At 39.0% G+C, this 14402-nt stretch overlaps 1 protein-coding gene across 5 annotated transcripts in view; it reads left to right on the top strand.

Moving 5' to 3' along the window:
- Positions 1–14402, top strand: part of LOC102682176 (piezo-type mechanosensitive ion channel component 2) — a 118856-nt gene that overhangs the window by 78155 nt on the left and 26299 nt on the right. For all 5 annotated transcript variants that reach the window (XM_069191625.1, XM_069191626.1, XM_069191624.1 and 2 more), the window contains 13 exons: positions 48–224; positions 894–1016; positions 1342–1542; positions 2362–2566; positions 2997–3098; positions 4211–4376; positions 5872–6115; positions 6823–6919; positions 7504–7663; positions 8042–8131; positions 9081–9199; positions 11408–11479; positions 13458–13558. In XM_069191625.1, the coding sequence (XP_069047726.1) occupies positions 48–224; positions 894–1016; positions 1342–1542; positions 2362–2566; positions 2997–3098; positions 4211–4376; positions 5872–6115; positions 6823–6919; positions 7504–7663; positions 8042–8131; positions 9081–9199; positions 11408–11479; positions 13458–13558 (1857 nt within the window). The remainder of the gene's footprint in view (positions 1–47; positions 225–893; positions 1017–1341; positions 1543–2361; positions 2567–2996; positions 3099–4210; positions 4377–5871; positions 6116–6822; positions 6920–7503; positions 7664–8041; positions 8132–9080; positions 9200–11407; positions 11480–13457; positions 13559–14402) is intronic.

Here is a 14402-nt window from a genome sequence, read left to right as displayed (position 1 = left end):
AACATTATGTGTAACATTTTCGTCATTATTATTCCATTATGTTTCAGGTTTCCTTGTTCAATTACGCCTTCTTAATATGCTGGGCTTTTGCTCTTCCATATAGTCAGTTTCGGCCCTTGGCTTCAAGTATCTGTACTGTGTGGACCTGTGTGATAATTGTCTGCAAAATGTTGTACCAGCTGGGATCTATTCAACCTCCTACCTACTCTAAAAATTGTTCAATGGTACGTATTCTGAATAACAGCAAAGAGTGTCTACAACACGTTTAATAGATTTTAGAGAATGTATTTTGAATGTATCATAAATATTAATATAAATAAATAATATAGTTTGCATTTAGTTATTAAAATTAAAAGTTTTAATTTTGATACAGATGATGTAGATTCTAAGCATATATTTTGTGATCCATATCACTACAGAGCTTGAACATTATGGTTCAGTTTCAGGTTCAAAGAACGTCATTGCTATACATTTATTCAGTTTACAAGTATAATAATCACAATTATAGAAGTTAGTCGCTGAACCGTGTGTTTTGTGAGTATTACATTGTTAAATGATACAGGCTATAGAGACAAGGAGCAACAACAGAAAAAAAAAGTTATTGGAAGATTTTATTTTATTGAAGGATCATCATTACAGTAACAGATATCTGGCCCTGGAAATATGGAGGGGACTGATGTAGTTTTTTGTTTCAAGCTGCCTGCGAGATTTGAGTCTATCCACCCATCCATTTTATAACCACTTTATCCAATACAGAGTCGTGAGGGGAGACGAAGCCTACCCCAGCAGTAGGATGTGTCTGTAGCTCAATTAAATGTCTATTTTATCATAACTGGATTTCAGTCATTTTTAGAATAGTTACCCAAGTCATTATGAATATTCTGTTTTTTCAGCCGGTGAATTATACCGATGAACAGAAAAAGGAAATGAGTACATCACTTCTTTACAACGGTTCTATTGATCCAACAAACTGGGTTGGTCTGAAGAAGTCTGATCCTCTTCTGGGGTACCTCAGGGTACGTGAAGTGCTTTTTAGCTAACTGTGAAAATGCACAAGGGTAAAACAATGGAAAAGAATCGGGTCAGAAAAAACTACTATTGCATTTGGTGAACTGTATATAATGGCTGCTTTCAAAATGCACTGCCTATCAGAAAATATTGCATGAACACAATTCTGTTATAATTGTATAGCTTGAATCTTAAACCACACCATTGCCAATTTCTGTAATGGTTGTAGTGTAGCTGATTTTTGTATTGATTAACATGATTTGAGTTTCAGGTATTAACAAGTGCATTAATTAGATTATATTGTCTCTCACACTGCATTTTTACTGTATCTAGAACAACCTCTTGATGCTGGCAATCTTGGCTTTTGAAGTGACAATTTATCGTCACCAGGAATACTATAGATTAAGAAACAATCTTACAGCTCCAGTCACTAAGACTATCTTTCATGATATTACAAGACAACACTTGGATGATGGAATTTTAAACTGTGCTAAATATTTCATTAACTACTTCTTCTACAAATTTGGTTTGGAGGTAAGTCATCCACCTTTTTATGGGTTTTTGTGATCAGGAAAATCTCAGTTTAATACTAAATCTGTGTAGCAGTAACAACTCACACTAAAAATAGATAATCTCTTTGGTGCTAGTCATGAATAGATCTCAGTATATTAAAAATACTAACAAATCTTTTAGAAAGCCTTTTTCTTATAACTGATTGTAAACACTCTATTAACATGTCATCTCTATAATGGTGGTAGAATAGTACACAAAATTGTAGTATTTGCCTTTCTGCTCTAATGTAATGTATAATACTTTATGTCAATGGTTTGCACACTAATACTAATGTTCCTTGTCTTGTCTTCAGGGCTAATTTAAAACTACTAATGTTTTCTTAGTCATAGCTAAGTCGCTAATTGTAACATAATTACTAGTGAAAGAGCTCCAATATTGTTATTTTTTTAGTTACCCCCTTAACATCTATTTAAATATGAAGTTACAACATACAATTCTGAAACCAAACCGACTTCTCTCTTGAATTCCCTCTTTTCCTTTATTTTCAATCAGCACCAGTCTTGGAAAAAGAGAAAAATATTTGACCAGTTTGATTGAACTTCTCTCTGCAGAATAACATCACTGTTTTAATCTTTTGGTGATACAGCCTTGAGTCCCGTCTGTATTTGTTTGTGCAACAGTATCAGCTGGGCACAGCTAGGAGAATGAATATTATTTAACTGACTTTTGATGAGCTTGGCATGTGTCGTCCTTCACCGTTGAGCCCAAAGATAAAAACCTCAGACCGCAATTGAGGAAGAGTTACTGAATCAATGTACTTTCTCTCTGGTTTTATTTAAGACGTGCTTCCTCATGGCCATCAATGTGATTGGGCAACGAATGGACTTCTATGCGATGCTCCATGCGTTCTGTTTAATCGCTGTTATGTACCGACGCCGGAGAAAAGCCATAGCAGAAATCTGGCCCAAGTACTGCTACTTTCTGGCTTGCATGCTGACATTCCAGTACTTCCTCTGCATTGGCATTCCTCCAGCAGCCTGCAAAGGTACCGTGTGGTCATGTCATGTCATGTCACGTCACGTCACGTCACATCTTGACGGTCCTGCTTATCCACTTTCCCACAAACATTTCATGTCAACAAGAGTTGAAGAGTTATTGATTTAGCATCAATCTATGCAACCTACAGTACTGTACATAAACTCGTCATAATCAATCCTTTCCTTCTCTGTCAAGTCTTGGTTCCTTGATCTTGATCACCTTGATCAATTAATGAAAGTGGAATTGAATGGCATGGACTGCAAGAGCTCAGTGGTCCTACCCCTGTCTGGGACAATGGCCTCAGTTAAGAAATGCCCAGAACACACCCACACAGTGTTTGGCTGATTGGTACCCATATACAGTACAAGCTGCATGTGTGAATGTACAGGACATCAGCTTCTGTATGTGCGCTGAACCTCCTTTTTATTCTTTCTCAGATTATCCCTGGAGATTTCCAAGCTCCACTACGGGCTCCAATGTCATAAAATGGCTTTACATCCCCGATTTCCATACACAACCAAATCCGCTTTTTCTTGTCTGTAAGTATGGAGAATGCCTGTAGAAAAAACTTCCTTGTGAAATTGCCTTGGTACTAACTCATAAGTTATGCATTTAAGAGCGATTGTACAGCAATAAGTCTTATTGTAGACTGATATGTTTCACATCTACAGTATTATGTAATGTAAATGGTATATAGAACCAGAGAACTGTCTGTGTGGAAATAGAATACTTGGGGTTATTGTACGTTGAAGCAGTACACTTTAGTCAACGAACTTCTTAGAGACTTTTGAACCAGCAACAACAGTAAAGAACACACACCGAGCAAGTGTGACATCTTGATATTTTTGATAAAGGCTTTTGATAAACATCCTCATAAAAAAGGATTCATACTCAAACTGCAGAGAGTAGGCGCTCAAGGCAATGTCTGTTTTAGATTCCTAACCATCGGAAGGATAGAAAATTATTAACCTGTGAATAATAAAAATGAGAAGGGTAAAATCTCCGATTGGGCTGATGTACTGTACTGTAAATAATGTTACAATGGGGATTTACTTTAGGAACACTGCACTTTCTAATTTATGTCAGTGATCTAGATTCTGGTATAGTTCTGAAACTTAAAATTTGTTTATGAAAGCGAAACAAGAGATTATCAACAACTTGGAAGCTACAGTACAAAGGAATTTTTGAGAAAACTAAGACCTAATTTACAGTACAATATCGTGTAGCGCGATAGAAAAACAACATTCTTTGTTAAAACAATGTTCTTTCTTAAACACAGCCGGGGTGTGGGTTCCAGCAACATGGCGGGTAGCTGGTTCCGTACTTCCACAAGTGCTCGTGTGGAGAAGTGCCTGCTTTTCCTCACACTGAAAAGCACTTCCACTGTGTCCCCATTTGTGCCTTCTGGTGTGTGTGTTTCGTTGTGGAGTCCACTGGGTCAAAATCCCATAACACCTTTGTGGTTCTTAAATACAATGCTTGAAGCAGTTCCCCCCACCATTCTTCTCTGCTCAAATTGTGGTATTATTTATGGTTTTATTTAGCAACCTTAAATAAATAAATAATAGCAAGCATTCCTGAACTATTTCTTAAACATCCAGTGTTCTTGAAAGGGTTCAAAATGATTGCTCCCTATTTCGATGTTCCCCAGACGACTTCATGCTGCTGCTCTGTGCCTCCTTGCAAAGACACGTCTTCGAGGACGAGAACAGGGCCGCAGTCCGCATCATGGCTGGGGATAACGTCGAGATCTGCAGGGACCTGGACGCTGCCTCTTTCAGCCAGCACAACCCCGTCCCCGACTTCATTCACTGCAGGTGAAGCAAGACGGCCCCTTCCCCCCCGCCCCTGCGGCTCTCTAAGCCTCGCTGACGGTAGACATTGCCCGTTCTCCCTCCAAGCGTCCGGCATCACTGACAACAGAAGAGGGCGGGTTGGAAGGTCTTCTTGACGTGACTTTTAGAAATGACGTTAGTTTGAAAATTCGGATTTCTCCCTTTCCCCGAAAACTGCAGAAAAATGAATCTGAGGCAATTTCCGTAAGGCATTAGGACAGGGACAAAATCTGTGGAGAGATGTGAGAATAGACTATGGACAGTGCTCTGAAGAAATGCTTTCTGCGTTTTATGTGACATCTGTGCCATTTTACTGTGTATATTATGTATAAAACGGTGGTCAGAATTATCGGTGATGCTTGGAACAAAAATCTTCAACTGTTAACGAGCTCTTAATTCAAATAAGCATGACGTGTTTTGCTGGTTTTCTCATTAATGTGCTTATTTATAAACGTCTGCGTGATCCATATATATTTACTTGCATTTTATGGATTTTAATCTAAGTTAGAACTTGAGTGGCTTTATATTTGTTTTCCGCTTCTCCATAGTTTCCAGATTTTATTCCATGTGGATTAGCGAGAAAAACATGTTAATATTAGCTTTCTGTCTGAACTCCATTTTCTTCTCTAAGTGCTTCCTTAGGTAAATAATTTTAAATGTAAGCTGTATCAGATCTTCTCTGGTCACCACTGCATTAAGGCAGAGGGAAATCTCATCACCTGCTGGTCTCCATAATTGAGTATTTACACATTACGTGTTTCGATATGTGGAGTGGGAAGGGATTTATTATGCAATCCATCACAAGCATTTCAGAAGTGCATTTTTTGAGACCTACAGCTGCACTTGTTTGGTCATTTGTTTTATATCCAATTACATATACTGCATATATATATAGAAAAAAAGATCTATATTTCACAATCATCTCATCCATTGTACACTCATATCTTCCAGCTGGTGCACTATTTTATTTCAGATAATTCAATAAATAGCTTTTAAATATTGAGAGAGGCTCTGCTGACACGAGTGAGCTTAAACAGCAGTGACACCCATCAATTTCACCCCATCAACACAAGGCCAAGCCTAGACATTTCCATTTCATCAAACCATTCTAACAATGTACTCTACCGATGCGGTATCTCCTATTTTTTTAAAAGCCAATAAAAATAATAGATTATATTCTTTCAGTAAGACAGAGCTTAAAGATGAAGCTTAAAGATTAAAGTCCTTAGTGCGCTCTAACTGTAAATGATCCCTCTTTATTCCTGATGGATCTTTCTTCTTGAAAGCCTTGAGCCAAGGATTCAATTTCTGAGTGATATAAGCCACCATAAAAAAACATATATACAATCATATATACAGTATTGTATTTCCCTGAAGGACAACTGCTGTTAAATGTTTGAAAGTAGTTAAACATATGGCTGACAGCACCGTCTCTATCAGAGGAGCTGACCTTGCCTTGGGGTTTCTTGATTTCTAGGTCTTACCTGGACATGCTGAAGGTGATAATGTTCAGCTATCTCTTCTGGTTTGTGCTCACCATCATCTTCATCACCGGCACGACTCGAATCAGCATATTTTGCATGGGCTACCTGGTCGCCTGCTTCTATTTCCTGCTCTTTGGTGGCGATCTCTTGCTGAAGCCAATTAAGAGCATCCTCCACTACTGGGACTTCCTCATTGCCTACAACGTGTTTGTGATAACCATGAAGAATGTGTTGTCTGTAAGTACCCCAGCACAACGGCCAGAAGCACTCTCTGGAGAGCACTGCTCAGTGCAATTGAAAGTACGCGACGGCACGGAGTCTGTTAATCGAGACAAGAGTTTCATTCTTGAAATCAGGAGTATTCAGAATTATAAAGTATATTTCTTAAGATTGAGAGGCACTGCTTTTAAAAATACAGTAAACAGTACCGTTATCTTGAACTTTCAGCAAATGTAATATATACAGTATATATTATATATTGAATTTGACATTGATGTTTACTGTGAATGTACACCAAAACAGTCCTTTCCTTGAACTGATACAACACAACTAAATAACATTTATTTAGTCTAAATAAAATAAAATATAGCCAGTGAAGAAAAGGCAGCATGCAAATCGTCTAATTAGTTTTGAGCGGAGTGCAGCTTCAGCGTGCAGCCTGAAAAAGAGCAGGCCAATTCCATGCTGAAAAGTAGAAAGAAATTAAAACTGCAATGTTTCAGCTAATGAGCGCTCAAACCTAACAAAGGCTCAACAGATAAATTTTCTCTGTGGAATTTCACCTCGACAGTACATCATCCAATTACAGGGGAATTGATTATTTTTAACCATTAAGTCATTTAATCATTTTTGTGCTCTTTCTGTCATAAAATATTAAAATCGTGTTTAGTCAATGATGATTTTATTTTCAATCTGGGGAAGTTTTGTCTCTGCTTATTTCTCAGATAGTGGCCTGCGGGTACATCAATGCCTTGGTTGAAAACAATTGCTGGTTAATCCAGTTATTCAGTCTGGCCTGCACAATAAAAGACTATTCACGTCGTAAGTAAATTTCAGTTGATTATTGTCATATAGTGCTCATATGTTTGAATGAACTGTAGTGGCATCTATTGTATGCTGTCTCTTACAGTAGATTAGTATCTAAAGTAAAGCATTTGTCTTGTACGCTCTGCCCTACTTGTTTAAACTCTCATATTTGTAAGGACAGCTTTAGGACTGTAACACAAGTATGTTTGAATGTATTTTGCTCCGTGTCTTCATGATTGTGATGAGGCTGTGATGACACTATGCCTTAGAGGAAGGACTCAGAAATTTCAGCAATCTGTCTGACAGCAAGCCAGCCTCATCACAGTGACATTTGGATGGGCCAAGTGGTGCCTCTTATTCGTAACATTTGGAAATGATCACAGACAAACGGGTTTGTTAAACCGAACCTCTGTTGAGACAGCATGCGATCATTGTTTCCTGAAAAGAATATACAGTAGTTCTGTTTAAAGTTTTTAAATATTGGTGGACTTTAATTAATAACTTTGCGATCAGAAGAAAATTGTGATTCACGTCCATTAGAAGGTTTTCAAAGGTGCCCTCTAATTTACCTCTAGGTTAACTATTTCTTTTTTTCACAGCTGATTCAAGTGGAAAATGTGCTTTACCCAGCGATGAAGCAGGGATCATTTGGGACAGCATATGCTTTGCCTTTCTGTTGCTTCAGAGAAGGGTCTTCATGAGTTACTACTTCTTACACGTAGTTGCAGACATAAGGTCTTCCCAGATCTTAGCCTCAAGGTACTTCAGATTTTTTTGATCTAATCCAAGTACGTTTTTGTCTTTAATGATTACTGACAAAGAGCAAAATGAAATGGATGAATTGTGATTGTAAAGAATCAATGTCCTCACCTGAACTGTTGCTAAATACTAAAGCTGTATTCCCATTCAACAAGGTCAATGCAAATAATACTGAAAAGAAGAAAAAAAAACTAAGAAAATGCATAATTGAATTCCCAAATTATTCATTAATAATATTCATTTATATTTCACATTCAATGTGTAATATGCTTATATAGTTTTTAAAAGTCCAATAGAAATTATAAACTTGTTTGCAGCATTATTTTACCAAGAATGAATTATTTTGTGTTTTTTATAACAAACTGTTATCTCTTACAGAGGGGCAGAACTTTTTCAAGCCACAATTATAAAAGCTGTCAGAGCAAGGATTGAAGAGGAGAAAAAATCTATGGACCAACTCAAGAGACAGTAAGGCCAAACCAGATTCTGAAAATGAAGAAATGTAACTAGTTTTTAATATACATAGGTGGCTACACAAGAAGGCTCCACAGCTGAAATGTTGTGTCTTTTCTTTTCAGGATGGACTAAACCCCTCCTTGTTCCTAGTTTTTAATATGCTTTTTCTCAGTTTTTCAGTGCTACAGTTCTGCTGTTTTCAAGAACACTGAAGTTTAAGAGCCTGTAAAAACATAAACACTGGAAAAATTTCAGTTTTAATGAAAACTACCCAAACGAGATTATGCTGGAAGGCAAACATTAAAATAGGACATAGGATGTTACATTTTCTGCTCAACTGGGAACTGCACTCCCAATTTCTCAGACCGGTTATTAAATCTCAGTAACAAAATAAATTACTGTATGTGACAGGATAGCAAAATTTGGCAAATTCTGAATTAAGCATAAATCGTGAACATTGTGAAAGTACTGTATAGTCTAAATTTTGTTGTGAACCGCTGGTCTTGCCTTGGGCAAGACCAAGAGTTCCCACAACTTGCAAAGTGATGCGGCCCTTCCTGCTCACTAGTACTTGTGAGTATTCACAAGTCTGTGAGTAACATAAGGCTGCAACGCGTCACCGGGAGTTTTGTTGCCTAGTTCTGAATCACAGAACATAGCGCTGCGTCTGTGATGTACCATAAATGGGAGGTTTTAGGAAGTGCATTTTACTTTCAATGTGGTTTGAAATGCACTCATCTGCGCCCATTCTTTCAAACCCTGCAATATAAAAATAGCATAGCAGTTCCCCTTTAAACAGTGCACATTTTTGATTGCTGGAACAAGATGAACTGCATGTTTTCAGTTTTGTCATACTGGTAGTGATAAAAACACCTCGTCATGTCAAAGCATGGAACATGCGAAGGGTGGTAACAGAATGAGCATATTTCCACATACCTTTCTCTTTGTTTACTAATACCAGAATGGATCGCATTAAAACCCGTCAGCAGAAGTTTAAGAAGGGTAAGGAGAGGATGCTGAGTCTGGCACAGCAGTCTGGGGAAGGACAGAACATGATGAAAGAAGAGGAGGAAGATGATGGTACGTCCTTTGTAGCTCAGAGCTGATTGCTTGGCATTGAGGGTGTCTAGAAGTGTAAACAGTAGGCCGTATTCACTCAGTAGGGGACTAACTTGCTTCCTTACTGGCCTTCCCTTTTGGAAAAGCAGGAATGTTCATTTACTGGTACATTTCAATCAAGAACCGAGAAATCCCTTAGGCTGCATTTGACCTCTTGTTTGAAATGGTTCGGGTAGCCTTCTGCTCCACATGGGTTTTGGTTTTTAGAACTTCCTTCAAGTCTTGCGACCCCAAGACATTTCACCGTTAGCCAGATTTAATGTTATATTTTATACCAGGCTTTTGTACGCTTTGTCAGCTGAAACATGCAGTACTAGTAACTCTTAGGGTGAAGGCATTACAGATTAATCTTCCGATTAATTCCCAATGTTCCAAAACATGGGCTCTGTACTTTTACAGAAATCTACTGCTACCATTAAATTTCTTGTAAATCTGTAAAATGTGATTACTCTGCAAATTGTAAACAACATTGTATTGTCAATAACATTACGATAATTTGTTATATGCTTACATTAGTTTGTAAATTGTAGTTTAATGTGAAAATTGCAGAATGTTTACGAGCCTAAATCTTCTCTAAATTCAGATTCTTGCTTTTATATCTGAAGAACCGTCTTGAGTTCAATTGAAATAGAGGCCTCCAGGGTAGGACATAGAACGTCGTAGAATCACCTGAAGTGAAGGTTGATCTTATTCACATAAAAACAGCTCCTCTTTAACAAAGTCCTTGGACCAGAACACAGTGTCAGTTTCACAGTCTGTAAAACGTTAGTGGTGCATTTTGTGTAGGGTTCTTTCTGCTTGAACATAGTTGGACCAACACAAATAAATAACTAGAGGTGTCAAGACGATTTTCCCTGGGATTCTCCAGCAGCATCAATACTTAATCCACAACAAGAATCCAATTATCTCAAGTCAATCCATCAATCGCTCGGATGAAAATGGACATCAGCTGGAGTTCTCAGACAGATGTCTGAGAGATCTCATTATAAGCTGGTGCAACAGTGCCCAGTGGGCAAATAAATGTGTGTTACAGAAGGTGATGACTCCCCCTTGGAACCTAGATGGTGAAGAAGTCTTCCCAGGCCAGAGAGCCCGTCTTTAGACAGAGTCCGCCTCTGTCTAGGGAGTGGCAGTGAACACTCTGCACCCGCCACATCGGTCCACTGGAGTCGGCTGGGCAGCAGAGGGGTGGGGGGGGGGGCAGTGGATTTCCCATGAGGCCCTGCAGGCACAGCGCCTAGGGCCTATGATATTTTTAGGGCCTTTGAAGGAGGGAAACACTAGTGACTAACGAAAAACGAGCTGGAACAACATGCATACGATCGACTCTGGGTGCTCCAGATCAATAATCGGACTCTATCTGGTGGCTGTTCTAGAAACTAGAAGTATTGGAAGTGGCAGTCGCTCAACTCGCACCATTAATCACGTGGTTTAGTATTGGAGTAGTTTAAAGCGCATCATGTCGACGGACATCATTCAGTTGGCGTTTACCCCTCTGTTCGCACGTCTCGGAGTGAAAGTGCCCAGGGAGGCACACCCCGAACCCTGGCCCCGCGGGAGGGGGAGGATGTGACGCGTCTAGGAGCGCGAGGCCTTGTCACAGGAGGCAACGCAGTGCAGAGTTCTCCCTCGGCTTGAGACCCCGTCTCACCACCGTCTAGAGAGCGGCGCTGTGCGTGAACGGCCACGATCTGCTCGACACACACTAGTCAACACGCCGTACGTCCAGTACCATGTGGATCTTTGAATACGTGCCTGAGAGCTTGTTCAACTTCAAGTTCACGTTTATTTGTCATTCCAGCCATATACAAGTGTACAGTGGAACGAAATATCGTTCCTTCTCGTCCGCGGTGCAAATACAGGCAGGACAGACAGGACACTGACATTGTAGACAGGATACACATAGTGCAAAGTGCAGATACTGCAAATTACAAGGCAAATACATAGTACAATATAAACAACACACTGGGGGGATTTAAACCCTGTTTCTGAAACTGGAGTGGGTGCAAGAAGATTCCAGGGCGTAGAGGAACCTGACAGCCCGCAGGAAGAAGCTGTTAAGCTGTTGTGTTGTGTCCGTTAAGCTGTCTTTTATTTTATTATCTGCTTTACTACTGTAAAGAGCTTTTTGGTTTTCCTTTACATTAATGTGTTAAAATTTTATTTTAGGAGAAGCAGACAAGGAAAAGGCCAAGGGCTTAAAAAGGCAGTGGTGGCGCCCTTGGGTTGATCACGCTTCCAGTAGGTTTGCTCCAGTCCTCTGTTGGCTCTCTTGAAGTGAAACCTTATATCCTTGACTAGAACCCTGAGGATTCTCTTACTGCGCTGCTCATGTGTGTGTCCTCATGGCCCTGGTTCTACAGAACCCCAGGAACCAGACAGGCATTATTTGTTTTCAATGCCTATTTAAGGAATTGAGCCAAACACAACGCAGCTTCCCCGAGCTCATTGAAAGCACACAGTGACGCACTGGCTGCTGGGCTTTGCTTCGAGAAATAATTGATCAAAATCTAATAAAAAAGGTAACCTTAAATAGGATGGCTTTGCAAAGGATACTGGCCAGGGAAAAGAAAAAAGTTATAATGCCGGTATCCGACATTTTGTTTTTTGATCTCAATTACAAATCAAAGCAAAATGTTATTAATTACAAAAGCCTGTAAAAAATGCCAAACCGTTTTATGAAAACTGTAGAGCCAGCAGTAAAGAATCACTCTTACCGTATGTGGTAGATTCCATTATACTTGGTTAAACAGAGACAGACTCCTTTCCTGATTTTTTTTTACGATGAATATTGTGAGTCTGAAAAGACAGAGACACAAACCAAAGATGCTACTGTACATGTGAAAAAATCTCAAGGAGGAGGAAAAGTGGAAGTGGAATATGTCTCTGATTTAGTCAAGGACATGTTGCAATAGCAGAAACCTAAGTGGAACAGGGTGAATGTTTCATGTTTCATGTTTCATGTTCAGTATATTGTCCATATCATACTGATTAGATCCTACTGAACATTTTTATGCACATTCAAATCCCTCAACTTAAACTACGTGCTTCCTAGATGTTTAAGTTAATCCGTTTGAATTGCAGGCTTAATGCATCCAAAACAAATAATTCAGTTGGTTATGAAAAGCTTTTTCTGCACCACTGGTCTGCTGTACATCCTTCTATAACCTGAATGGAGTGCCAGCCAGTTCCTCTTAGGCTTCTGTCTATATTCCAGTTGTCTTAGAACATAGACCATCATTTTAAGATGTGCATTAAGGATTTCTAACATTCCCATTGTGATTTCTTTGGTTTTTACTTAATTTTCTTCTTTTTATGGACCTCTGTTACACTTCAACATCCCACTGTCTTCTTCTGTTCAAGGATATAAGGCTATTATACGGTGTGATCATTAAAACCTGAAATGCAATGTGATTTAATGAAAGGCTTGGTCTGTCTCTGTAGTGTGGACAGAACACTGGCTTAGAGATTCAGAGACCGTGAACAACGAGGGAAAAAAAACACTAACACTAACCAAACAAGTTGTATTGACCTGTCTACCACTATCATCTGTTATGCCAAACTTGTCTCACTTCCTAAATTACCCATTACAACAATCTCTGCTTTGAAACAATACTTCATATTTCTGTTTTCAACCCTGGCTTTTACAACTTCCTTGCATTTTTACCTGTCTCCATCTTGCTTTGCTTTCAAGGATTGTTTTCTGAAACGTGACTGTGATCTTGCTTACGCACTTTCCTTTCCCTTGATGTCGAAAAATGGAGAATGAAATGAAAGCGTAGTTGAGAATCGTTTTGGCTAACGCCTTTCACGGCCTGAGGCATAAAAAAAGAGAAGGAAGGTGGAACAGAAACAAAATATCTATCAGACAGTGTATAACCTAGTGGAGATTGGCCATAACTGATCGTCACTCCTACTTCGGCAGTTTTGTTTTTAGATAAGAAAATGTCAGACGTTATGCATGCTACATTGAGAGAATTAATAAAAGCCCTTGATTAATTATCATCCTATATACCCAATATTTACTACTGAACTTGAAGTGCGTCGCCTTGTATCGACCCTTTCAGTGCCTTGTCACAGCTGGAAAACCTCACTGGATGAAGGTGTTTGCTTCTTTACAGTGCAATTATAAATGAAATAATTGTTGTCTGAGCTTGCCTAATGCTGTGTGCACAACAGCACTGCCTTCGTTTTCACTGTTCAACCTTGTGTCACTCAGTGGTGCGCAGCGGGGACTATTACTTATTTGAGACAGACAGTGAAGAGGAGGAAGAGGAAGACAAAAAAGAAGAGGAGCCACACAAGAAGTCAGCTTTCCAGGTGGGTTCCGCGGCCCGTGTAGATTCACACCCCCTCCTGCAGGGAGCGCTCAAGAGCGACGCGTTGGGTGCGTGTCTCAAATGTCTTGTGTTTAGTTGCCAAATCTTTACAGCTCTTCATTTACAGTACTTGATAGTTTTCACCTGCATTAACAAAGATTACTTAAATACACCCACCAAACTTGATTTTGTAAGAATGCGATAATTGTTTTATACTGTATGTGGGATTAAAAAAAATGTTAAAACCTTTCTATTTATCCGCTACAATTGCCATTTTATTAATTGAGCTTGGAAATAGACAGTTCCAAGATAAATCCTAGACAGGTTAATCTTTAAATAATAATCTACACACCATATAATATATATTCTTTGAACATTGCTTACATTTAAGAGGTGTGCAGTCTATTTCTATGACACAATTCATTCTTTTATATTTTAGGTTGAAGCTTTTACATACACATAGCAATATACTGTAAATTCTACAAAATGCTGCTATCAGCTAATGATGCTGCTGTGTTAGCAGACGCGTGTGAGACTCAACATACTGTACTAATCCAGTGTTTCTCAACCTGTGGTCCGCGGGGATATAAATATTAGTGATGTAATGAAAAAAAATGATATATGTAAATTCGGGCTACGTTGTACGCAAAAATATTCACTTAAAATAGTTTATAATAAACTGATAATTTAGCTGCAGTCTGTGGATGACTTATTTTCAGGAAATTTCGTCTAAATGCCACGTTGTTGGCAAATTAGCAAATAAGGTGCCTACTACTCCCACATGTCTCGATCCTTGGCACTGAATCTAGTTACGCGACGCAACTGAATGTCTAGTTGTTTAACTG

This window comes from Lepisosteus oculatus, chromosome 6 (genome assembly GCF_040954835.1).
Source record: "Lepisosteus oculatus isolate fLepOcu1 chromosome 6, fLepOcu1.hap2, whole genome shotgun sequence".
Taxonomy (NCBI): Eukaryota; Metazoa; Chordata; class Actinopteri; order Semionotiformes; family Lepisosteidae; genus Lepisosteus; species Lepisosteus oculatus.
The sequence above is the reverse complement of the archived record's forward strand: the minus strand, read 5'-3'. Positions and strand labels throughout refer to the sequence as shown.